Source organism: Chanodichthys erythropterus, chromosome 12 (assembly GCF_024489055.1).
Source record: "Chanodichthys erythropterus isolate Z2021 chromosome 12, ASM2448905v1, whole genome shotgun sequence".
Classification (NCBI taxonomy): Eukaryota; Metazoa; Chordata; class Actinopteri; order Cypriniformes; family Xenocyprididae; genus Chanodichthys; species Chanodichthys erythropterus.
Genome location: NC_090232.1, coordinates 33770377 through 33796249, shown reverse-complemented (window position 1 = coordinate 33796249; position 25873 = coordinate 33770377). Strand labels below are relative to the sequence as shown.

The 25873-nt window shown below is 36.1% G+C and overlaps 2 protein-coding genes across 3 annotated transcripts; both read right to left on the bottom strand.

The window, feature by feature from the left end:
• Positions 1-6009: 6009 nt before the first annotated feature.
• htra3a (HtrA serine peptidase 3a) lies at positions 6010-20688 on the bottom strand. 2 transcript variants are annotated; one of them, XM_067402385.1, is made up of 10 exons: positions 19871-20688; positions 15355-15454; positions 14942-15164; positions 10646-10840; positions 10509-10541; positions 10313-10427; positions 10000-10059; positions 8958-9015; positions 8699-8794; positions 6010-8128 (listed from the first exon to the last, which is right to left on the bottom strand). In XM_067402385.1, the coding sequence occupies exons 1-10, from the start codon at positions 20286-20288 to the stop codon at positions 7960-7962; spliced, it is 1467 nt and encodes a 488-aa protein (XP_067258486.1). In that variant the 5' UTR covers positions 20289-20688; the 3' UTR covers positions 6010-7959. The 2 variants fall into 2 exon arrangements, with proteins under 2 accessions (XP_067258486.1, XP_067258487.1); XM_067402386.1 differs by lacking the exon at positions 10000-10059 and having other exon boundaries at positions 6012-8128; positions 19871-20686.
• Positions 20689-22221: 1533 nt separating this feature from the next.
• Positions 22222-25789, bottom strand: LOC137031447 (ras-related protein Rab-33B). The gene is made up of 2 exons (XM_067402387.1): positions 25125-25789; positions 22222-23539 (listed from the first exon to the last, which is right to left on the bottom strand). The coding sequence occupies exons 1-2, from the start codon at positions 25338-25340 to the stop codon at positions 23066-23068; spliced, it is 690 nt and encodes a 229-aa protein (XP_067258488.1). The 5' UTR covers positions 25341-25789; the 3' UTR covers positions 22222-23065.
• Positions 25790-25873: the final 84 nt, after the last annotated feature.

Genomic DNA, 25873 nt, shown 5'->3' with positions numbered 1-25873 from the left:
ACATTAACTTTAATAAAATTAAATAAGAGTTTAACAATGTTTAATTATTATACAAAAAATATCTTATTTTTTATCCATAAACCAGATGTCATAACATAAGTATTAGCACAGTGTGTGTAGGAAACAGATTATCAGTACTGGCGCAGAGACAGTATAGCAGATGCCAGTGCATCTGTGACCGGTGTTTAACTTCTTTTGTCTGCTGTGTGTTCAGAGGTATGAATCCCCACTGCTCTTTTACCACTTACAGAAGAAAAAAAAAAGTTTATGCTAAGGAGTCTCTGTAGGAGGGCCCCAATGTGTAATTGTGAGTTTCTGTAAGTGATGTTCAGTGGTTGAATTTAAGAAATAGAGGAAGAAAAAAGACGAAACATAAATAAAAAAAATAAATAACAGGAACATACAGTAGATGACGTCTGTCTTGCCTGCCTATTATAATGCTCTGTTACACCATTAATGTGACAGAGAAAGTTCATTATGAGACATGGACAAACATTTAAAGGAGATCTGGCATGCAGTGTTAATATTTACAGTATCTCACCATGCTTATTTTCTCATAGTTTTGTGCAAACAAAATCTCATTTGTGAGCTCAAAATCACCAATTGTGAGCAGACCCTCTTGGAATTGCTCTGTTTATTTGCTTTATAATTTTACAAAAAATATATATATTTTTATAATCATTATTTTTGTCCTATTTTCCAATACAAATTCTAAACAAGTTCACTTGATTAGCAAAACTAAGACTTAATTTCAGCTTTTTCAAATCGGTATAAATGTAACAAAATTTAGTGAGGTGATGTTAAAACATTAAATTATATATATTTTATATATATATATATATATATATATATATATATATATATATATATATATATATATATATATATATATATATATATATATATATATTAAATTATATATATTTTATATATATATATATATATATATATATATATATATATATATATATTTTGCAGGATAATTTAACTTTAAACAAGACAAAAAAATATTAAGAAAATCACGATGGAATCATGATGGAAGAACAACTCTGGTATTTAAACAGCCTGAGAAAGACTAGAATAAACACAAGAAAGTAGATACATGACTGTGCCACGTCTCTCAAAGAGCAGGACTTACTTGATGACTAAACAAATAGCATCATCTAGTGGTCGGTCAACATTACTGATCTCAAAAACAAAGAAAACATGTGGAAGAAAAAAATATTTAGGTATTGGCAGCTTGAGCAGATCAGTCTCTGCTGGAACCAACAGTGTTTATAGTAGAAATGTTAACTAAAAGTTCAAATCTCTCAAAGAATTACTTGTTAAAACAAGTAGTCACTCGAGCACTATATACTTTGCAGTTACAAAAGACAGACATATGTAATGTAAATAACCTATATGTTTGAATTAGCACTCAATGCAATAAGGGTCAAATCATCTGCAATTGTCCTCCTTTATACAGTAGTTATAGGTGCATGTGGCATGAGCTGGTTTTATTCTGATGGTCTGTTCCTCCAGAGGGTGCTCACAAACTGCTCTAAACAGTAAATTAAATTTAACTCTGCCTGCCTTCATCACTTTAAGCTTTATCCAAGATGGGAAACTGTAGGCAATAGACATGTCAAAAGACCTAATTTTAACTTTTGCCAAGAAAAGTTTATACCTTTTATTAAAGAACGATGACAGGAAAGAGTAGGAGGGAGGAGGGGTGTGTGGGATTGGGAAATTATGTGGTTTGGCTTCAGAATTGTGTCCTTATAGGAGCACTAAAAACCTTACGCGACATAAGGACATGTGCTACTGCTGTGCTATGACTCTGGTATTAACCTCAGAAGATCAAAATCACTCCACTATAATTTAGATAATAACACACACTAATGACCGCTCTTTGAAAATCCTAAAAAAATAATAATAATAATACAATTATTAGTCTCCCAAATCCACAATAATGTCTCAATCCCACAGATTTACCACAACATGAACCAAAATAACTAGACAAAAGTTTGCTGAAGTTCAGATCAAGTCCACAGTGATGGTCTTGAGGTTTCAGACTGCTTTGTCACAGCTTTGGTTTTACTTTCTCCAAAATAAACTTGGACACGTACATGAGAAAGTGTGTCGGCAGCCAAAAAGAATACTGCATCATCCTTCTAACTATTCAGGTTCTGATTTTACTCTACTCTCTTTCTCACTAACATATATTGCCTACATTAAAGGTACGCTATGTAACTTTTGGCCCGTTTTGGTTAAAAATAAATAAATAAAAATTGCATGCATTTTGTAGAAGAACATTGTTTTGGTTGTGCTTCAGCTCTGCATGACTGTGTTGAATGAATATGGTTCTTTCTAATAAATAAAACTTTCACTACTGAGAGATATAACCAGTTTAGATGGAAAGGATCTCAAGCTGACTAGCTGAAGACGTTACTGTAGCTGTATCCATTAAAGTTTTAATTCAACTAAAAATGAAAATTATCCCATGATTTACCCTCAAGTCATCCTAGGTGTATATGACAATCTTCTTTCAGATAAACACAATCAGAGATATATTTAAAAATATAAAAAAATATCCATATTTAAAACTTATTTAACTATTATAACTAGCTTCCGACAGACGGTTGTACGCATACTGTGCAAGTCACCAATTGAGTATGCATACGGCCATCTGCCGGAAGTTATTACTGTAACGTTTTTGTTCAAAATTAAGACGCGATGTATGATACGCTGCACCTACATCCTGCATCATACACCGCGTCTTAATTTTGAACAAAAAAGTTAGTGTCCCTTTAAAAAGTTTAATAGTAAAAACTTGAAAACAAAAATTATAAGGTGCAGTGCTTGCCAACCAGTGTACATTAGCAATGCTAGATTATTTGTAAAAGTTGACTTGAAATTCAAACACTTTTCATCATGTCTTCTTAAAGTGTAAAATATTTGTCTCTGTTTTCTATCTAGTAAACAACACATTGACCAACATGCACAAACACTTCCCTTCTAAATGGCCTCAAAACAGAGTGGAGAGGAACTGCCATGTGAGTCAGAGTGTGGACACGTGTTCAAAAAAAAAATGACCTACTTCCAGAAAAAGGTTGCCTGTGGACTTGAACTTATGTATGTCTTCAATATAGTCAAGAAGACATCATGCATCAGATTTTAGGCATCCTACCAGATTATAACAAATGTTATTAATACAGTTTTTGACATTTGTCCACTTTTTAAAAGTTAAAACAAATGATTATTCTTTTATATTATTTTTTTTTTTTCATTTTATTATTACACAGCAACAATGTTTAACTCTATGCACCTAACATTATTATTGTTTTGTTTTATTTATTACTGCTAATGTGTCTGGAGAAACCAAATCAAATGTGTTATATTTTGTTTGCAGCACTTATTGTGTAGATGAGATGTGTTTGTTTACACAGATTAGTGTCACATTCCACCACTGAGCCAATCACACCTACCTGTCTTCAGGACAGCAGTGGAGTCACTGCAGGCTTTGCTAGTTGTTTTGGATTTTGCCTTGATGAAATAACTGCGCAGAACTGCTCCTGACTGCCTGAGATCACCTTAAAAGGAAAGTAGGTTACAATGTTTGTTGAGAATTTCTTATCCAGCAACATTCTTCAAAATATATTTTGAGAAACTATAAACTGTGAATTGTTGGAAACAGAGGAAGTTCTGGATAGCAGAAAGCTATTTCATAACATCTGTCTGTGATGATTTAGGGTGATGACCAGACAGAAAACAGTTCTCGGAAGTATCCACTCATCCTCAACCCAGGCAAGAGAAAAATATTACTTTCCGCAATTGCCCTATTTCATCAATCAAAAATATAAAATTGCACTTTTTTTCTTTTCAAACTGTTATCTTATCCATGTCAGGCGGAACACTTACTCTGTATGCTGAAAACTTGTCTCACATGCTGGACATTTTGAGTAGGCCTACATGTCTTGATGCCACTGGAAGCTTGTTTCCGTCACAAAATAAAATAAAAAAAGGTAATTGAGACTTTGATCTCAAAATTCATCTTACAATTCGAAGATTCGAGAATTGAGCAGTGGAACTGGGGAAAAAAAACTGAAAGTTGCATTAGTGATCAGTCAACATTTTTAAAATATGAACTTTTAAATTGTGCACCGCATTTTTAGCAGGCATGTGTCATACTCAAGATTCGAGCGCAACGATCAGCGTTCGTCTGACGCATGTTTACACGGAAAAACAATGAAAAGTATCGCAGTAGACTTCATGAGTTCTGTGTAAAAGGCCCCATATGGAGCTCTATGGGGGGAGGGGGAGGGGTTGTGCGATACAAAGAAACATAACAGCTAAACCGCGGTCACACTAGACTTTGAACGTGCAAATTTTTTTCGGATGGTGTAATGGTCGTGATATGACGTCACGGTCTACAGCGTCTTTTTATAAACATGAATTCAACATAACTTAAAGTAATACATTCAACATGTAAAAATATAGAATCTACTCGACTTAACTGCAAAAAATATAATAGAGTGCCTCAGGGATGACGTGTTTTTGTAGGCAAAACCCGGAAGCGAGTTAGCATTTTAGGACTTCCGGTTCCATCCCCCTAAAGTCTATGGTTTTTTGAATGGGTTTTTGCTAAATCGCCTGAAATAAGGTCTGTGGTTAACAAAGCCTCTAAATATTTTCACTTTTTGATCTATGACATAAAACACACCAGTTGTATCCCACTTGTGTTTTTTAAACTTTTACTGTGTCTTCAAAATGGCGGTTGCTAACAAAGTGCTAAAAGGGACTTCCTTTGGCGGGGACTTTAGACATCATCATGATAAACAGGACATTTGGACAGCATTTCTCATGAAAAAGTGTTTAAGTATTCATACACAGCACAGATCAGAGAGCATGTTTTTAAATAAAGTTGTTTTTTAAATAAAGTGTGAGGAAGCTTGGTGGTGACGACGTTGATCCGCGACCATGGTGTGCTGTAGTCCGTTTATTTCCTACTGTTAGCCTTTTATATCTGACGACTTTATTTAGGCTTCAAAATGTATAAATGTTGTGTTAAACTTGTAAAGATTATCTTGATAGACAAAATGTGTAAGTGTCATAACCCTTTGTTAAACACAGAGCTTATTTTTTGCGATTTTCCAAAAGTCAATGGGAAAAATGAATAGACTTTCGATTGAGGGAACCCATGTGCTGCTAACTTCCGGGTTGGCCTACAAAAACACGTCATCCCTGGGGCACTCTATTCTATAAAATTCAGCCAAGAGGTCATGCCATGACGAATCGTTCTACTACTGGTCGCACGTCTTCACGTGATGCGAATTCGCAGATCAGAGTTCACCAAATTTGAACTTTGGAATGCAGTGAAATGGGATTTTTTTTTTCCGCACAAGATTGCGTTTCCGCATGCGTTTGAATGGAAGTCAATGGAACAAAAAGTGCAGTGTGACCGCCCCTTAAGACTGTGTACACAACTTGCTTTATGCAAGCACTATAGGATCATTAACTATACAGGATTTACCCAATTATCGACACGAATTGATAAGTGAAACAACAACCAGCTACCCCAAAATAGTCTATAAACAAAGCATCAGGCTGTCACTGTCGCTGTCTTCGAGTTCACATGACCAACGGTTAAAATTACTCGTCAGGCTACAGAAGAATACAGAAATTCTCCGTTCAATTGGACTAATACATTGAGAGTCACGCAGACCTGTAACAACTCAGCCACAACATAACATGCCTTTCCTTACCTTAACACAGGCCTGAGGTCAGCTTCCTTTGCTGTTCGAGTTATAGTTCACGAGCCACAGGGTTTAATTTGGATTTGTCTGTGCATGTTTTTTTGACTCTTATAGATTATACAACTGACAGACGGCAACGGTTGGAGTTAAAAATCATAATTTGTGTTCTACTGAAGAAACAAAGTCACCTACATCTTGGATGCTCTGGGGGTAAGCAGATAAACATCAAATTTTCATTCTTGGGTGAACTATCCATTTAACATGTACTAAACATGAGTGGAATTTGCACCGCAGCGCCCCCACACCTTGATGCTCATGACAAAAATAGCATGTATAGTTTTCTTTATTGAAGTGAATTAGGTTTAAATTCATGCATGAATGAACATTTTTGCAGTTTTACACATAATAATCCATGATGATAACATTACACAAAACTGAAATTGCACATCAAAATAACACATTGTCAATATTTTTTGAGACCCCCCAAAATTTCACAAATCACGTTTTCAGGGGAGCCCATGTCTTATCGAGGGGAGCCGAGCTCCCAATAGCTCCTCCCCCTTAGTTCGCACCCTGCATGGACCCCAGTGGTCCTTGACATAATGCCAGGGGGTCCTTATAAAATATCTGAATATGAATTTTTGTATATTTAACATTTGACTTGTTCCCATAAAAGAAGATAATATATGTGTAATATAACTGACAATATGACTAAATATAGGACAAGTTAACTAACGTATTAGTAAATTACTTGATTGCATTTGGTCGTCACAAAGACATTAATGATACCAATGAGCCAATTTTATGGGGTCCTTGAGGATGGTTCCAAATATGACGGGGGTCCAAAAAAGGTTGAAATTCACTGATTTACATGACCTCACTTACACTTTCACTAATCTGCATTAAGAGTCAATCCCCACCACATTTCAACACTCAAATACACACACACACACACACACACACACACATGTTTGTTTTTGTGAATTGTGGGGACTTTCCATAGACTTCAATGCATTTTACACTGAACAAACTGTACATTCTATCCCCCTACCCTGCCCCTACCCCTAAACCTAACCCTCACAGGAAACTGTGCAAACTTTTACTTTTTCACAAAAACTCATTCTATATGATTTATAAACCCATTTACATTGTGGGGACCGCTGGCTGGTCCCCACGATGTAGGTGAACTCAGGTTTATATTACATCATGGGGACATTTGGTCCCCACAATGTAATATAAACAAAAGCACACACACACACACACACACACACACACACACACACACACACACACACACACACACACACACACACAAACAAATAAAATAAAATAAAAACATAATAAATATATAAAAATACATTTAGCTCTTTGTATTTATTACTCTACATGTAGGCTTTTCATCAGGGAATAATGTATTATTATAATAATGTCATACTCTTAACATCAACTCATCCATCTTTTTGTTTACTGTACTACTCTCACAAAGCCTGGCTTCCTTCTGCCTATCCAGCAACAGGATACCTGGATACACAGTGAGTGATACAAATGAGTACAATGACTGATATAATTCTAAACATTTATTACTTGACATTCAAAAACGCATTGTAAAAACAGTGTTAAAACAGTGCTAGACACTGTCAGTCAGCTTTGGAAAATAATAGTTCAAGAGTATAGCCTATTCAATAGTCATTTATCAAAACGCATATTCATTGTGCAAATATTTTGCATTTAATAAACTAATAAACAATATCAGCATTTGCCTTTAAAAAAAGCTATGTGCAAAGACTACTGTGACTTGTGGATTTCCTGTAAGCAATGATATCAAATCAAATGAAAATGATACACTTTATGTGCTGAAAGCATTCAGTAGTGTAAATCTAAAGTGTATTAACAAAATGCCTCTTTTTTTATTTCGAAATGATAATTGATCTTCATTGACAGGACCAAGTCTGTCCAGACAGAAACGCACTGTGTTACTTTGGAGTTAGAATGACATTAATAACAATTAATTAATTTAATAAAAATGGTCTGAAGATTCAGTGGGCATACTAGGCAATTGTTACTACATTTGTCCTTTGAAGCCCAGATGCAATGTAAATTGTGCTTTACATTCTTTACACTTTCATCCATCTGTAGAAACTCAAGCACACTTCAGTCTCTACCAATCTGCTTCACTTGATCTTGTTCTTCAGATCACTCCTCTGGCTCCACATCTCTGCCATTGTCATTGCATAAGGATATGAGGTTCAATGTTAAATAGTAGATCATCATTACCACGCCGAACTTCCAGAAGGAGAGGCATGTCTCCCTGAATCGCCTCCAGTAATTCTCCAGTGCTGACCAATGGATGGCCGTTTAGCTTCACTATAATATCCCCTGTTTCAAGCCCACCCCTGTGTACAGGAACCAATGAAAGAAGAATGTCGCTTGATTAGTTTGGGATAAATAAAATTGCAGTTGGTTGATGTTGCAACAACATATACTATATGTAACAGCAAGCTTAAAATATTATATTCTAAAAAGCATTTTGAAAATCTGGGGTAAAAAAAAATAGCCACTGATAATAGCCACTGACTTCCATAGTAGGAAAAATATAAAAGTCAAAGGTTACCATCAACTGTCTAGTTACCAATATTCTTTAAAATATATTCTTTTACGTTCAACAAAAGAAAAAAAAAACTCATACAGGTTCGGAACAACATTGTCAACAGTAAACAATGACAAAATTTTCACTTTTGGGTGAACTATCCCTTTAAAGTCAATTAACACTGCACCGACAGACGCAGACCAATGCCGACAGTCACCAGACATTCTAAATCCAGTTCAGCATGTTCAGTAGGCGAAAATAAGCTCCAACACACTCTGACAGGCGCGTAATACACTGATCCGAGAAAACCCAATGAAGTGTCTGTTGCCGTCTGTCGGCGTCTGTTGGTGTGGTGTGAATTGGCCTTTAGACATACTTCTGAGCTGGGGAATCCTGGACAACTTCATGGACAAGAATTCCACTGCCAATATCTGGAAAGTCTGGATTGTGCCATTTTAACCCCTGGACAATGCTGAGGAAAAGAAGAGAAATATAACAAAACCTGAGATCTGATGAAAAAGTGATGCAGACAGAGATTTCTCCTTTCAGAAAGCTTACTGTTTGTACCTGACACTAACAAATGTAATGGATCCTATTAAAAACAAAAAACAATGTTACTGACTGACATAACATACTTCTCTGTTAAAGTGACCATTTTGATTCCAATAAACCTTTTCTTGGGGTCTTTTATATCTGAAAGAGAAATTATTAGTTTTAGATATTTGTACAATTTCATAGTGAATTTAAGTCATGCCGGAAAGATTGTGTTTATGAGTTAAAAGCATATGAATTGAACCACAAAGTAAATATGATAGGGAAATTCAGGATTGTCTTTGAGCCCTGCATGAATTTCCGAGTTGGGGGCATGTCAGTGTGTAAATAGGGCAAACACCTTGGATGCCGGGTCGGTATTGATGGTAAATTTATGTAAAATATTGTGTGTGTATATATATATACAATGAAACTATATACTATGAAACTATATACTAAATAGGACAGTATTGTACTATTACAATATAATATATAACAATTCAGCATCTTCAAAAATTCAATAGCAACATAAAAAAGCAACAACAAAAACACCTGATGCACATTCTTTATTCATCATTTTGTACTAGCAGTGTTACAAAATCTTGTAGAATTTTTTGTAGAATTGGTACATTGCCATCATTCTCCAACCAAAGTGATTTGAACGCACCTGCCGTCATAACTTCCCAACTCATAAATACAAACTTCCCAGGAGGACTTGAAAAGTACCATCAGATAACTGTAGTAACCCATATTTCCAAACATGAGTTTAGCACAAATATTTGCATTGCAATGTGAAACTGAACAAAATAACAGCTGTTTTTTTGATTGTTAGCGATTTTTGTTAAACACCGAAGCAAAGAGTTTTAATATTTTAATATTGACTTGCAGTTAGCTAGTAGCAGGTTACTGGGACAAATTCATGCGTAGCAGTTTCACAGTATGTTTGATTAACAGTTATAAACCTAATACAGCATTCAGTCCTAAACATTTACAATACTGTACCTCCACTTTAGCTCCTCTCACAAAGTAATTTAATAATGGACCAGTTAAATTGATTCTGTTATAGCTTGCATGTTTGATGTTATCAGGCTGGCAAGATGACTAGCAGCTAGCTAGCAAATTGAAATTTGCTGGAAATTACCTCACCTGAGGCAGTCTTCACAGTTTGAGACTGCGTGAAGTTTGTCCTGACTACCCTTTGTTTGACTGAAATCAAAGTAAATGACACCAAGGATGTAATGGACAGGCTGTTACATGCATATTGCTTGTGTTTTGTAGCCATTTTGTTACAGTTGGCAGAACGTAACTTAATAGGTGGGACTCACAAATACCTATTCTCTGATTAATCCACAGAATTGAATGAAAATGAACATCTATTTCTATATCAGATTTCGGTGGGCTAACATTTCTGTTGAAGAATTCATTTTGGAATTCCCTGTCTTTCTGCTGAACTGCTTACCTTTCTGCTGTTTATCATTGGATTCATCAAGGAACTTGCTGATTCGGTCTGATGGAATGGCAAAAGAGATCCCTGCAGTAACTTTAAGTGTGTTGATTCCGATTACCTCACCATCCTAGACAAGACAAAAAATATTATGTAAAAAGATAATGTATCTAACCAGTGTCCTCTTACGTAAATCTCCATTCACACTCACTAGATTGACAAGTGGACCTCCAGAGTTTCCATACTTCCCATTGATGATGAAAGAGAGAGAAATAGAGAATTAAATTCAGGCAAAACATCCATTAAACAGCTGTTGTACCCTGAAAACATCATTCTCTTTTGTCTTACATTGATGATAGCATCAGTCTGGATGTAGTCCATATCAGAGTCTTGGATGCCGAGCTCTTTTCCATCTCTCTGTGTTGTGCTGACGATGCCTGTTGTGACTGTGTTCTGAAGAGCAAATGGGCTGCCAATGGCAACCACAAACTCACCAGGCCTCAGGTCAGCAGACTGACCCAGTGACAACACTGGTAATTTTTTCTGGAGACAAACAGAACAATTCATGCAAATTAAATCAACTGAAATGTGATTTAGTCAGTATGTTTTCTGTTTGTTCAAAAACACAGATTCACTTAGAAATGAAACACCACTACTGAATTATTGTATATCACACTTAAAGGTGCCATTGAATGGAAAATTGAATTTACCTTGGCATAGTCAACAAGAGTTCAGTACATGGAAATGACATACAGTGAGTCTCAAACTGCATTGTTTCCTCTTTCTTATATAAATTTTATTTGTTTAAAAGACCTCAGAAGAACAGGTGAATCTCAACATAACACCGACTGTTACGTAACAGTCACGCCCCCAATATTTGCATATGCCAGCCCATGTTCAAGGCATTAGACAAGGGCAGAACGTCTGGATCTGTGCACAGCAGAATCATCAGACTAGGTAAGCAAGCAAGGACAACTGCAAAACATGGCAGATGGAGCAATAATAACTGACATGATCCATGATAACATGATATTTTTAGTGATATTTGTGAATTGTCTTTATAAATGTTTCGTTAGCATGTTGCTAATGTACTGTTAAATGTGGTTAAAGTTACCATCGTTTCTTACTGTATTCACGGAGACAAGAGCCGTCACTATTTTCATTATTAAACACTTGCAGTCTGTATAATTCATAAACACAACTTCATTCTTTATAAATCCCTCCAACAGTGTGTAATGTTAGCTTTAGCCCGTTAGCCACGGAGCACTATCAAACTCGTTCAGAATCAAATGTAAACACCCAAATAAATACTATACTCACATGATCTGATGTATGTGTGCAGCATGCATGATCTGATGTGCTGCATGACGAACACTTTGTAAAGATCCATTTTGAGGGTTATATTAGCTGTGTGAAGTTTGTTTATGCTGTTTAAGGTAAGCGCGAGCTCCGGGGGCAGGGAGCGTGAGGAATTAAAGGGGCCGCAGCCTGAATCGGTGCATAGTTAATGATGCCCCAAAATAGGCAGTTAAAAAAAATTAATTAAAACAAATCTATGGGGTATTTTGAGCTAAAACTTCACAGACACATTCAGGGGACACCTTAGACTTATATTACTTCTTGTAAAAAAAGTTCAATGGCACCTTTAAATCATCCTGTTGGTCTGAAAAGCAGCACAGCTGTGATTTAGTGCAGCCTTGCCCCAAATCACAGCTATCAACATTCATTGTTGAAATGTAGTTGAAATAATGTCAGTTGTTATTTCAATGGCACATTCTGATGAGTTATTTTCCTGTCAAGATATGCTACTCACATTTTTTTTTTACACAATTCACGCTGTCCTACCACATTTGACAGCTTCTTTTTTGCCTCACGAAGCAGGCTACTAAACTTGAAAAATGACTGTTTTAACTGCAGTTAGCACAAATCATCAGAACACAGGAATGGTGATATGAACAACAGCACTCATACTCATGTAATATTGCTTAAAGGGATAGTTCACCCAAAAATGAAAATGTGATGTTTATCTGCTTACCCCCAGTGCATCCAAGATGTAGGTGACTTTGTTTCTTCAGTAGAACACAAATTATGATTTTTAACTGCAACCTCTGCCGTCTGTCAGTCAAATAATGGGAGTGAATGGGAACTTCTATTATAAGAGTAAGTAAAACTTGCTTAGACAAATCCAAATTAAACCCTCCAGCTTGTGACGACACACTGATGTCCTAAGACACGAAATGATGGGTTTGTGCGAGAAACCAAACAGTATTTATAGAATTTTTTTACCTCTAATACACCATTATGTCCAACTGTTTTCAGCACTCACTTAGTGAGGTCTGATCGCGCTCTGACAACAGAAGTAATGTCTAGCACTCATTGAAGTATGTGCGCGAGACATCACTGCCGCGAGACATTGTTTCGTGTCTTAGGACATCAGTGTGTCGTCACAAGCTGCAGGGTTTAATTTGGATTTGTCTAAGCAAGTTTTATTTACTCTTATAGTAGAAGTTCCCATTCACTCCCATTATTTGACTGACAGATGACAACGGTTGCAGTTTAAAATCATCATTTGTGTTCTACTGAAGAAACAAAGTCTCCTACATCTTGGATGCCCTGGGGGTAACCAGATAAACATCAAATTTTCATTTTTGGGTGAACTATCCCTTTAATTGCACTACCTGAACAAACTAGCCTGATTTCATTACTTGCAAAAAAATTTGAACAGTCTATCCTTAAGAGCAAATTTGAAAAACAAATCAGAATGGGGTGCAGTGTAGAAAAAGTCTAAGGCTGCTGGGCAAGAGATGGGGAAATGACATCAACTACTATAAACAGACACAAAATATCTGCAAGCATTCCAGACTCTCTGACGTGGGAACATTCTACGATTTTATTTTTCCAAAGCAATCTGAATAGTTTCTCTTTGATAGTCTAAATCAAAAATGGGCTACAGAAATATTGCACTAGACCATTTACGCATCTCCATAATCAGATCCATATGCATCTGGAAACAAAACACTTCTTACCACACAACACCTCCTAAATTCCCACACACAAATGTAGGTCAACATGTGCTACAGTTAACATGTCCAAGTTTGTCTAGATGAGGCAGATTGTGTGATATAAACCATCTGCCTCTAGAGTCATAAACATGAGATTTGAGAGTCAATGTGTTGCCATTTTTGGATGATTTGTGCTGAGGTTTATACTTTGAAACTTTCTGAAAGGTGAACTCTGGTCTACTGGCTAATAGGCTTTGTGTTTGGAAACTGCACTGTAATGAAGAATGTATGGTGACATCAAGAAAGGTTGAGGATTAAACTTTTTCAGCCTCAAGGCCTTGTTCCACATTTACAAAAAGAAATAAAGGAGACCATGGAAACACAACATAAAATAAAAAATAAAGGAAAAAGAAGGAAAAAAGGACCCCCCGAAGCACTTCAAAAAATGAAAGTATGAAAAGTTATAAAGTTTAGGTTTACTGTAAAACAAATGTACTGTACTAAACATTTGACAAAATATTTTTTACTCTAAAATTGCTATAAAATCAAAGCCATATGTATAACCAAGTTGTGTTCCAAATTTGAAGTTGATATCACAAATTTTAAAGGGATAATTCGCACAAAAATGAAAATTTGATGTTTATCTGCTTACCCCCAGGGCATTCAAGATGTAGGTGACTTTGTTTCTTCAGTAGAACACAAATGATTATTTTTAACTCCAACCGTTACGGTCTGTCGGTCGTATAATGCGTGTCAATGGGAACTTCGTCTATAAGAGTAAAAAAAAAACCTGCTGCTCGAGACGACACACTGATGTCATAAGACACGAAACGATTGGTTTGTGCAAGAAACCGAACAGTATTTATATCAGTTTTTACTGTCCAACTGCCCTGCACATCCTGTTAGTGAGGTCTGGTCGCGCTCTGACAATGGAAGTGATCTAACGCACTCATTGAAGCAAAGCGTGAGAGATCATTTCTGTCATCAGAACGTGTTTTCAGACCTCAATAACCGGATGCTGAACGCAGTTGGACATAGTGGTGTTTTAGAGGTAAAAAATGATATAAATACTGTTCAGTTTCTCGTCCAAACCAATCGTTTTGTGTCTTAGGACATCAATGTGTCGTCACAAGCCGTTTTGTAAAATAATTGTAAATTGTAAATACTTTTTGAAATATGAAACATGACAATGTCCACTAGGGGGAGGAGCCTGCTAAAAGATTTTAATCTACCATTTCCATGTTAATGCAGTCCAATTTCAAAGCACTTTCACAGGATGATTTTTTTTTTTTGATACCTAAATTATGATTATTACTACAATATGTGATAACAAAAAAAGTCAATAAAAAAGAGCAGCAAGTATTCAAATATTAAGTATTGAAACTTTCCGCCACAAAATTTTAAAAAATGTTAAAGATAATTGCGACTTTTTAACTCACAATTCTGACTTTTTTTCTCGCAATTGCGAGTTTACAGAATTGTGAGATATAAAGTTGAAATTGTGAGTTATAATGTCGGAATTGTGAGTAGCGAGTTATAATGTCAGAACTGTGAGATAAAAAGTCACAAAATACCTTTTTTAATTTTTAATTTAGTGCCTGAAACAAGCTTCCATAGTTAAGGGTCATTAATTGATTCTCACCTTTGGATTAATTTTGATAGTTGCGATGTCAGACTTCTTGTCGATGTCTCTGATGGAGGCCTCATAGGTTTGGCCATCGTGTAGCTGCACTTGTAGATGCTGGCGTCCCGTTACTGTTGCACTACTAGCTACCACATGAGCATTGGTCACAATCAGACCTGCCTGCGTCATTATGAATCCAGAACCGCTTGACAAAGGTACATGACGACCAAAGAGCGGATGGCTGGGCACAAACATTGAAAACAGTAGTTATCGCATGAATAAGTGTGAAAATGTTACAATTATATTCTAGTATTGCTTGAAAATATAATACCAAAGCAACTGTTGACTATCAGTGAGGTATATCAATCAGTGAGATATCAATCAGTGCAAAAATCACAAATAAATATATAGAAGACCAGAATTGTATTTACTTGAGGAAGAGCTCGACGTGTACCACAGCAGGGGCAATCTTCTCCACAACATCAGCGATGAAGTTAAACTTATACCTTGGGCTGTTCAGATGTGCAGAACCTATACTAGCAGGAAGAATCATTCACGTTAATGACATGATATGCCAGATATGAGGACTAATGTCTACTATTTTAGCAATACTTATCTGTTTTTGGTAAATATCCTAGATATACAAGTGTAAATGTGCACTAAATTAATATTTAAGCAAATCTTTCTCGCAGAATTTATATTTTATTAGCAGAATAAGTGGCAACACAGCACACAAATGCTTTTGTGCTGCAACCAAATTGCCTTCGGGAAATTAATAAAGATGAACTGAACTGAACTGAACCAAAATTTAAATGTATGGTGTAATTAATACACTATACTGATCAAAAGTATGTTTTTGAAGTTTACCAAGTAGACCTATGCATTTATTTGATCAAAAAATACAATAAAAAAACAGTAATATTGTAAAATATTATTACAATTTAAATAACTGTTTCTATTTAAATATATTGTAAAATGTTAATTATTCCTCTGATGTCAAAGTTGAATTTTCAACAGCCATTACTAAAGTCTTCATCGTCACATGATCCTATGGAAAATATTCTAATTTGCTGATTTGGCACTCAGATTTATCAGTTATTATTGGTTCTCTATTATTAATAATGGTTCTTATTATCATCCATGTTAAAAACTATTTTTGCTGCTTAATATTTTTGTGGAAACTGTTTTTTTCCCCCCTTGGAAAATGTGATACTTTTCTTTTTTTTTAAGAAAGTTCAAAAGAACAGCATTTCATTAAAATTGAAAGCTTTTGTAACAATATAAATGTCTTTACTATCATATTTGATTAATTTAATGCACCCTTGCTGAATAAAAGTATTAATTTCTTTACTTTTTTAAATCTTATTTACCCGAAACTTCTGAATAGTAGTTTATCACAGTTTCCACAAAATTATAAGCAGCACAACTGTTTTCAACATAATTAAAATGAATAATAATAAAGCTTTTTACTGTATTTTAATAATACTCTTTCAGTTTTACTTATAAATGCAGTCTTCCTTTGAAAACATTAAATTATTATAACTTAGTTATTCCAAAATTTTGACAGGTAGTATGATTTTAAGTGAGAAATCACTGATACAGGAATTTCCTCTAAATATACTGTAGGCCCAGATCAATGAAAGACAAACATATTTAGGCATCATTAACTTAAGCAACCTCCAAAGTGCTGCTCAGAACTAAATCATCTGGGTTTACATGATTTCACCAAGTACAACATGTTCCTGGAACAACATTCCAAACAACCAATCGAATTTGAGGGGCAAATTTACAGTTTATGTCTAGGCTTACAACCAGGGTTAGGTGCTTCTACATTAGTGTAATTCATCATTTCCCACTCTAAAAATGCTGGGTTAAATAACCCAAGCTGGGTAAAATATGGACAAACCCAGCAGGTTGGGTTAAAGGGCACCTATTATGCCCTCTTTCACATGATGTAATATAAGTCTCTGGTCTGGTCAAGTTTCAGCTTAAAATACCCCACAAATTTGCCCCTATTTGGGGGTGAGCAAAAACATGCCTTTTACTATATTAATATATTGCTGGCTAAAAAAATAAATCCAAAATTGGTTGAAAAAAATGGCTGGGTAAAAACAACCCAATCCCTGGTTTTGTCCATATTTAACCCGGCAGTGAGCTCTGATTTAAGGGATAAGTTATGGGTAGGGTTAGGTTTAGGGGCAAGGATAGGGTTGGGACTAAATTTTTGGACTGGAATGTTCTTCCAGAATCAACAAAATATGTTGACCCAGCAACATGTCTTACTTACAAAATCACTGTGACCAAATGTTCTATTTGTTCTATCTGATGTCCCATAGAGCACATAACAGAATAGATATAAGACATCCATTGTAATAATTTAGATCACTACTCATCTGTGATTAGGTGTGTCATATTTAATACTTCCCTCACATTCTGTGGGCTGGACGCAGATGGTATTCGGCCTAGATTGTGTCCTCTATTAACATTGTTGCACATTTTTCGCACTTAAGTATAAAAAGGTTAAAGCTGCATTTGGATGGTGTTTATGTTCTCTGGTTCTGAGTGAAATAACTACAGACCACACTTGAATAGTAAGAGGAACTAAGAGCTGTTGACTCTACATCTCACTAAACATCCAAAATCACACTGCTGTTTCTACTTAGTAGGCATTCCAAGATGTCTCAATCAGACAAAGTCAGACATCACACAGGAAGCCAAAATTAGTGGAGATATAGCAACAGTCCTACAGCTGACTGACTATTATGCTTCACCCACAAGTTATTTTTTTATTTATTTTTTTTGCCAGTCAGTTCAACAATGATCTTATCAATATGCATGAAGCATCAGTCATAAGTTTTCAGTTATTGATGCCATTGTGATGCCATTTTGCAGGTGCATTTGTATAACCCCACATTCAAATAGGTCCAGTAACAAGGGGGTTTCTACTATTCAGAAAGGAGGGTAGAAAAGAGATGGGTATGAACCCTATATGTATGCCACTGATTTGAGTCTTCCCTTAATGTGAGTGTACATCATTTAAACATATTTGCCAAACCTTTGGAAACTATAAGACAGGAAATACTGTCAAATGCAATGCATTTATGAAATTCAAGTTTTACAAATAGAGTTATAGTAGACAACTAGCATGAGTTAAAGGGTTAGTTCACCCAAAAATAAAAAACATATGTTATTAATTACTCACACTAATGTCATTCCACACCCGTAAGACCTTCGTTCATCTTCAGAATACAAATATTTTGGATAAAATCCGAGAGATTTATTTATTTTTTTTATCCCCCATAGACAGCAATTTAACCACTACTTTCAAGGCCCAGAAAAGTACTAAAGACATTGTTAAAATAGTCAACGTGACTACAGTGGTTCAGCCATAATTGTATGAAGCGACTAGAATACTTTTTCTGCGCAAAAACAAAACAAAAATAACAACTTTATTCAACAAAATCTTCTCTTCTGTTCAGCGCTTCCAGGTTGTACATCGACTCAGTATTGGCTGAAGCTGTTCACGTGAGCAGCACGACGCATGCGTGATGCTGATGCTTGATCCAACCAATAATGAGCCGGTGCTCTGACTAGAACCAGGAAGCGCTGAACGTAAACAACGTACGAGAATGACATTGAAGATAAGATATTGATGAATAAAGTCGTTATTTTTGTTTTTGCGCACAAAAAATATTCTCGTTGCTTCATAAAATTAAGGTTGAACCACTGTAATCACGTTGACTATTTTAATTATGTTTTTTGTGCCTTTTTGGACCTTGAAAGTGGATGTTAAATTGCTGTCTATGGACAAGTTAGAGAGCCCTCGGATTTCATCAAAAATATCTTCATTTGTGTTCCGAAGATGAACGAAGATCTTACGGTTTGGAATGACATGAAGGTAAGTAATTAATGAGAGAATTTTTATTTTTGAGTGAACTAACCCTTTAATTGCCATGCGCTAACAGTGTTAATAGAGGGTATGCACGTGACGTCACCGTCGACCGTTAGGACTGCGGTCACGCACGCTGAGTGGCAAAAGACAGTCAGGCAGCATTGGTTTTCAGCGTGAATGTCGCGAAAAACACACAAAACACATTCAAAACGGGAAAGAGCTTTGCGGCTGACTTTACAAATAGATTTGACACAAACCCTGAGGTAGCCTTTATATTTAAAAACTAGAGAAAGCAACAGAAAAAGAAGCAAATGGAATTCACTGCAATTCACAGAAACAGCTGGACTCCAGCAGAGAAACATGGATTTGCAGTTATCATTTTGTGTCGAATTGTTGGATTTTGAGGTAAAATCATACCTTATATATTGTATTGTTATATATTATATTGACGACCAATCAATTAAATATTTTCCATCTTATATTATGCATAATTGGGTGTTTTTAAATAAACAACACTGTCAAAAACTATACTATAAAACTATATATGTTTTAGGGCTGGACAATATGACGATATAACATTGATATAAGTGATTAAGCAGATTTAAACCTACCGATATTGTAGTTACATAAAATATTCACAGCCAGATTTGCTTTATGTATTTCCCCTGCGTCAAATCAGGTACATATAAATGGCAGGAAACACGATTCCTGGCTGCATGTCAATATCCATGGATTAGGTTCATTTGACAAGTTGTAAGAAACACTTTCGAGTCCAACCTTTAGGGTAATTCGTTAGTTTTACTCGCGTTTTCGCCGTTTCTCCTATTAATCCAGTTACGCAGCAGGTTCTTTTGCCACTCAGTCCAGCTGAGGGAGCGCGTTTTCGGCGGGAAAGTGATGTCGATGCATACCTATACTGCTATAGTGGCGCTAACATAATTGACAACTAGTTGCTAGTCTAGATAAACTGCACATCACCAATTCTGATAGTGTAATTGAACAGAAATAGAAAAATCAAGAGGAAAAATGAATAGTTGAACTTATAAGTTACTGACCTGAGCTTGATGGCGCGCATGAACCCTTGTGCGTTTGGGTAATAACGGAAAGCCCTCGCTGTTGCGCTTTACGCGCGGCTGCCCTCATCTTGCACACATTACCGTAGGTGTTTCCGTCGCTGCCACACACTCTGTGAGTTGTCTTACACTGGCAAACGCCTTTGGAAAGTCGCTTACCGGCTGGAAATTTACATTCTAGCCCGTCGCCACATGGAGCATCATCCTTCCGACCGCACGACGCTCCCTCGCCCAGGCTGCACACAAGACAGCAGTTGCAGTGGTCGGGCACATACCCGCTCGGACAACTCGGGCTCGGACATTTACTCACATCACACCTGGATGAACATTTCGTCTTCGGCTCGGCCACGGCGAGGTCCTGCGCAAAGAGCATTGTTGCTGCAAACAGAATGACCAGCATTCCCTCTTCAGTTTTCAGGTACACTTGGAGAGAAATTCAGTCAGTGTAGACAGTCAGTCGGTCAGTTTGTTCAGTTTTCAGTATTCTAATTATTTGTGATATTCATTCGTGGCCTATGATGTCCAAAATACAGCAAAGAGCTCCGCTGACTTGTCCATGAGCATCACACGCTGGTGTAATGGAGTTTAACATGAGATGTAGTTCATTCCCTAGATTAAAAGGTCAGTCTCAGATGCTCTTTCTTATGCTCCTTGTGTTATGCCATTAAAAAATACAGTGCTGGATAAATCTCTGATTTCTCGTGTGCGGCACACTCACTCACTCCCTCCACTTCACTGCTTTTGTAGATCCTTTGACACTCTCAGTGTGAGGTGTGATGAAAGAGGCAGGGCAGTGTCATTACAAAACAATGCAATAAAGAGCGGATTCATTTGATCACATTATGTGGAAATAGCTCAATTTCAAGAAGTTTATGGAATATGCATTCAAACTCACGAGGCTATATGAAATATCAGGCTAGAAAAATATAATCAGGGTATTAAAAACAACAACAACAAAAAAAACAATAGAAACTCCCCACCATAATAGAAGTACAAAATGTGGAAAAATGTTGTTTAACTGAAGTATTTCTGCTGTCATTTTCTGTAAATGCCTATTTCTCAGTTTTACAACACGTGAGCTTCTCTCAGCTCACCGTTTCCTACTTTATCATGCCTCCTTGTGGCGTATGCAGAAAAAATGCCAAACATTTTGCATACTAAAACTTAATTATGACAAGGTGAACGAGGATTTGCTTCACTGAGGGCTTTTAAAGGGATAGTTCACCTAAAAGTGAAAATTCTGTTATCATTTACTCTATCAATTTCTTTCTTCTGCTGAACACAAAAGAAGATATTTTGAAGAATTTCGGTAACCAAACAGGTGATCGACCCCACTGACTTCCATTGTATGCAGAATGTCTTCTTAAAGGGATAGTTCACCCAAAAATAAAAATTCTGTCATCATTTACTCACCCTCAAGTTGTTCCAAACCTGTATAAATTTCTTTGGTTTGTTGAACACAAATGAACATTTTTGAAGAAAGTTTGTAACAAGGCTGCTTTGGGGCACCATTGACTTCCATAGTAGAAAAAAAAATACTATGGAAGTCAATGGTGCCCCAAAACAGTTCAGTTTCCCACATTCTTCAAAACATCTTCCTTTGTGTGCAGCAGAACAAAGAAATTTGTACAGGTTTGGAACAACTTGAGGATGAGTAAATTATGATTTTTATTTTTGGGTGAACTATCCCTTTAAGATAACGAAGTATTAGAACAGTTTTGATATTATTGAAATAACCCTTTTTTTCATGTACACGCACCATTTAGAGAGAGAATGATATCATTGTAATTTGAAATTGGATACTCTTATTGTTGAAATACCAAAGTTAAATCTATAAAGTTTTGTTTTATAGGCCTATACTGGTTGAGGCAGTGGACAGGGAGATCTTTTCTCCACATCTGATGCTGTGATCTGAAACAGTATAAAGACAAATGCACAGGCAACATTCTTAAAGTAAAAACCTAAATGCACATTTTTGAATTTAAATTTTGTACAGTATTTCATAAAGACAACAAAGACTGCACAACACATAGCCTACTATTTGTAATCTATACAATGATTAAATTTGACTATTTGACAGCTGCAGCAAAGCTAATGTCCATAGTCTGATAATCAACAAATCAAACTTTGTAATAGCCAAAAATGTAAATAAATCTCCAAAATCTTTTTTTTTTACTTATGTAACGCCCATCAGTTTCCTCTAACAACCACATGAGGGTGTCAACTAATCTTGTGTTCCTGCTTCAGTTCCAGAATCTGCTCTTTTTTGCAGGTAGAGGTCATTATGTCAGAGGATTGTAGAAGAAGTAGTAACTTTCAGAATGAAAGACAATGTACTTCTTTTTTTATTGAATCATAAAAACAAGTTTGCTGTTAAATATATTTAAATTGTGAAATATATTTAAATTGTGTTATACAGTTACATCTACAGTCAAGCCAAAAAATTATTCAGACATTTTTTATATATTTTTACTAATGGGTTCAGGACACTATAGCTCATTTATGTAAGTGAGGATAGCAAAATAAAGTAAACTGTGACATATTACACCCAAAAATCCTTCATACAGTGGACTAACAGTTAAATTGATAAAATTTTCGAACCAAAAATTATTCAGACACTTTGAGCTGACCATGTCTTGCTTAAGTGTTATCTGACATAATTAAGATTATTTTTTTCTGACACAGTTTAACTCTGAGATCTTGTCATATTTTATTAAACTATAGTGACTAAACTGTATTAATGAATGTTCAAGGTGTCTGAATAAATTTTGGTTTGACTGTAATGGTTAGTCAGTAGCCTTAGACCCACAGATATGGGACAGCACAGAGCAGCAAGAACAAATAAGCGAAGAATCAGTTGTCACAGACTACAAATATACAGCCAAAAGCTATCCTTTTTAACATGTGAAGTCACAACTAGTCCTTATCTCCAGGTTTAGAGTGAAGTCATTTAGTCTAGCAGTGTTACACTTCTCTGTAGAAAGCTCCATGCTGGAAGAATTACTTCATAATTCCTCCTTTATATAATGGCCAACATAAGTTGCTTTGACTTCAAGAAGTTTAAAGATTTTTTTTCTCTCTCTCTTTCTGACCACAGACTTGTGATTCTCAAAGGACACAATTGCTATTTACTCTTGTCCCTGTTAGTGGACAAACTGAAATAAGCACATCTGTCCTTTAGCAGATGCAGGCCCATTTCTTCTTGCTCTCTTGTGCTAATATAATTTTTGCTGGGATTGTGGAGCTCTCAGATCTGCACTGTAACACACATTCGTTCATACTCTGGCTTCTCTGGCTTTTCAGACTCTTTGCCAATGTCACAAAGATGCTGTCCACCTGGTCCCCTTTGCGACCTTTGGCTGAAGTAAGATAAAAAGACATTCCATGGACTTCGGCCAAATGACGAGCCTGCTCGATTAACACAGATGTAATTGCTGAAGTGACCAGATCGGCCTTGTTGCAAACAAGGGCCCGGGGTATATCTGGACCAAGAGAGTGCTGACGGCACTCGTCCATCCACAGTGGCAGATTGCGGAAACTAATGGGGTTAGTGACATCAAACACGAAGACAATCCCGTGCACATTGCGATAGTAGTGCTGCACCATGCTTTTACGAAAACGCTCCTGACCAGCCGTGTCCCACAGCTGTACCTAAAGTGAGATGGAAAAGGACAAGATTTATATTTTTGTACACATTCAGGCTACATATATATATATATATATATATATATATATATATATATTATACAGATTTTTACTCATAACCTTGGGATTGCTTGGCATAACAATTGAGCTACAGAAACATTAAAAATTGAAACTTGAGTGTCTATTGAGTTATATCTGCCTGATCTGATGGTATTTATTAAGTTTATTTGTTTTTTTGACTACACTCTAAAAAAATGCTGGGTTAAAAACAACCCAAGTTGGGTTGAAAATGGACAAACGCAGGAATTGGGTTGTTTTGACCCAGTGGTTGGGTTGAATGTTTGCCCAACCTCCTGGATAGTTTTATTTAACTCAATTATTGTTTAAAAATTACTGTATTGCTCACTTAAAATGAACCCAAAATATGTTGGCAGTTAAAATGTATTAATGTGTTTAATAAATTAACATTAATAAGTTTAATTAATAATAATGAAACAATAAACATTTATTAAATTGCTTATTAATAAATGTTCATCTTTTGATGATTATTGTTGCCTCTAGTAAATATGTGTCTTATTTTTAATTTCCAACCTATTTTGGGTTGATTTTAAGCCAGCCATGAGCCATATAGTATTTTTAAACAATAGTTGAGTTAAATAAAACTGCACGTTGGGCAAACATTTAACCCAACTGCTGGACTGCTGGGTTTGTCCATTTTCAACCCGAGTTGTTTTTAACAGCATTTTTAAAGTTTACATAAATAGACAGAGCTTGAAATTAAAAAAAGAAAGAAAAAAAAAACAAAAAACTAGTGCCTCGGTTGAACTTGTGGTAGTATGGGTAGTACTAGTACTGTAAAGTAAATGTTCATCTTTAATGCAGTTGTTATTTAATATTTGTAGGACTACATAGTCTCTTCTCAAAAGTGAAGTCAAATCCCTCATTTAGAAGGTGAGATCTCAACAACACGGTGAAATCCCGCGTTCTGCTGCTGTTCCTCCATGGGATTCACAAGCAATACATCCTCCTACCACTTAAAAATTAAAGAAGAAGTAAAGAATTTACGTCTTGGTCATTGAATCCGATAAACAAATCCTGTAAATCCTAATTATTTACTTCCCAAAATATATCAAATCATGATGAGGCGTCAGAATGTCTGATTTAGTCAGTCATTTCTTTGAGTCGGATCTCTTCAACGAATTAGTTCCAAAACCGGCCTTTTTGGAGTCAGAACGATCGGCGAATGACATCAAAGTACCGCGAGAGCGATTCAAAAGCATAAAGGGTCGTATGCTCTCCAAACGCTCTCGCGGTACTTTGATGTCATTCGCCGATCGTTCTGAACAAGCCGTATGACTCTTTCGAACACGCACGATTCATTTCTGATTCATATCGTGAGAAGACGAGGATTCGATTTATGGGGTGAAAAGTTAAAAGGGTGAAAACTTAATTTAGCTTAATAACGACCGTTACAAATAAAACGTACCGTTTATGATTTGACATCCAGGCAACCATTTGTAATCTGCTCCAAAATAAACGTGCTTTAAAATTAATCAAAAATACAGTAAAACTGAAAGGACTAAATTCTTACTTTGACTTTCTCGCCTCCTATGTCAAGAACTTTCTCACGAAAATCCACACCAATTGTCGCCTCCGTTCTGCTGGGAAACTGTCCGGTGCAGAAGCGGTGTGTCAGACAGGTCTTGCCGACACCGGCATCTCCGATCACAATAATCTTACAGGTTCGGCAGCAGCGCACAGGCAGCGCGCCGTTCGATGAGCTGGAGCTCTCCAAGGACGAATCCATCTACCGCTCCCGTGGCGAAAAATAAACACGAAGTGGATGTTTAAAGGAGGCTTAAAGTTCAGAGTGCTCCAGTGAGCACTCCTCACATGCCCATGACTGATAGTTACTGATTACAACTTCCCCTTAAATTAAAGAGAAACTTGAACTCGTTTTCTAAGCCCACCTTCATATGCAGGTAATTAAAGAAAACTTTTGTCTTTTTGCAATATAATACACACGATTACTCATTTTTATTCATGAATTCATTTATGTAATTATGCATAATAAAATGGGTAAGAACCGTTGTTAAAAGGGAAGTCTGACATCCAGCTTAGACAGAAACCAAAAACAGCCCACAGTTTTTCATATCCCTCTGAGGAGCTTAAAATGTATCCAGTGAAAGAAAAAAAAAAGTTTTGTGTGTGTGTGTGACAAAGTGTACTTTACCAATGTCAACGAGATGGTGCTAAATATGTGCTCACATTTTGATTTTTTTTATTACAAAAAAATCTATATCATACAACAAACTCTTTGAACACTGTAACCCAATTGGA

Excerpts from the sequence above, each read along its gene's own strand:
- htra3a (XM_067402385.1), bottom strand. The coding sequence starts at position 20,288 with ATGCTGGTCATTCTGTTTGCAGCAACAATGCTCTTTGCGCAGGACCTC. Across the intron at positions 10,060-10,312 it reads CAATGATAAACAGCAGAAAG|TCAAACAAAGGGTAGTCAGG; the intron begins GTAAGCAGTTCA and ends CTTTGATTTCAG. Across the intron at positions 8,129-8,698 it reads CAGGATTCCCCAGCTCAGAA|GGGTGGGCTTGAAACAGGGG; the intron begins GTATGTCTAAAG and ends TCCTGTACACAG.
- LOC137031447 (XM_067402387.1), bottom strand. The coding sequence starts at position 25,340 with ATGGATTCGTCCTTGGAGAGCTCCAGCTCATCGAACGGCGCGCTGCCT. Across the intron at positions 23,540-25,124 it reads TAGGAGGCGAGAAAGTCAAA|GTACAGCTGTGGGACACGGC; the intron begins GTAAGAATTTAG and ends ATCTCACTTTAG.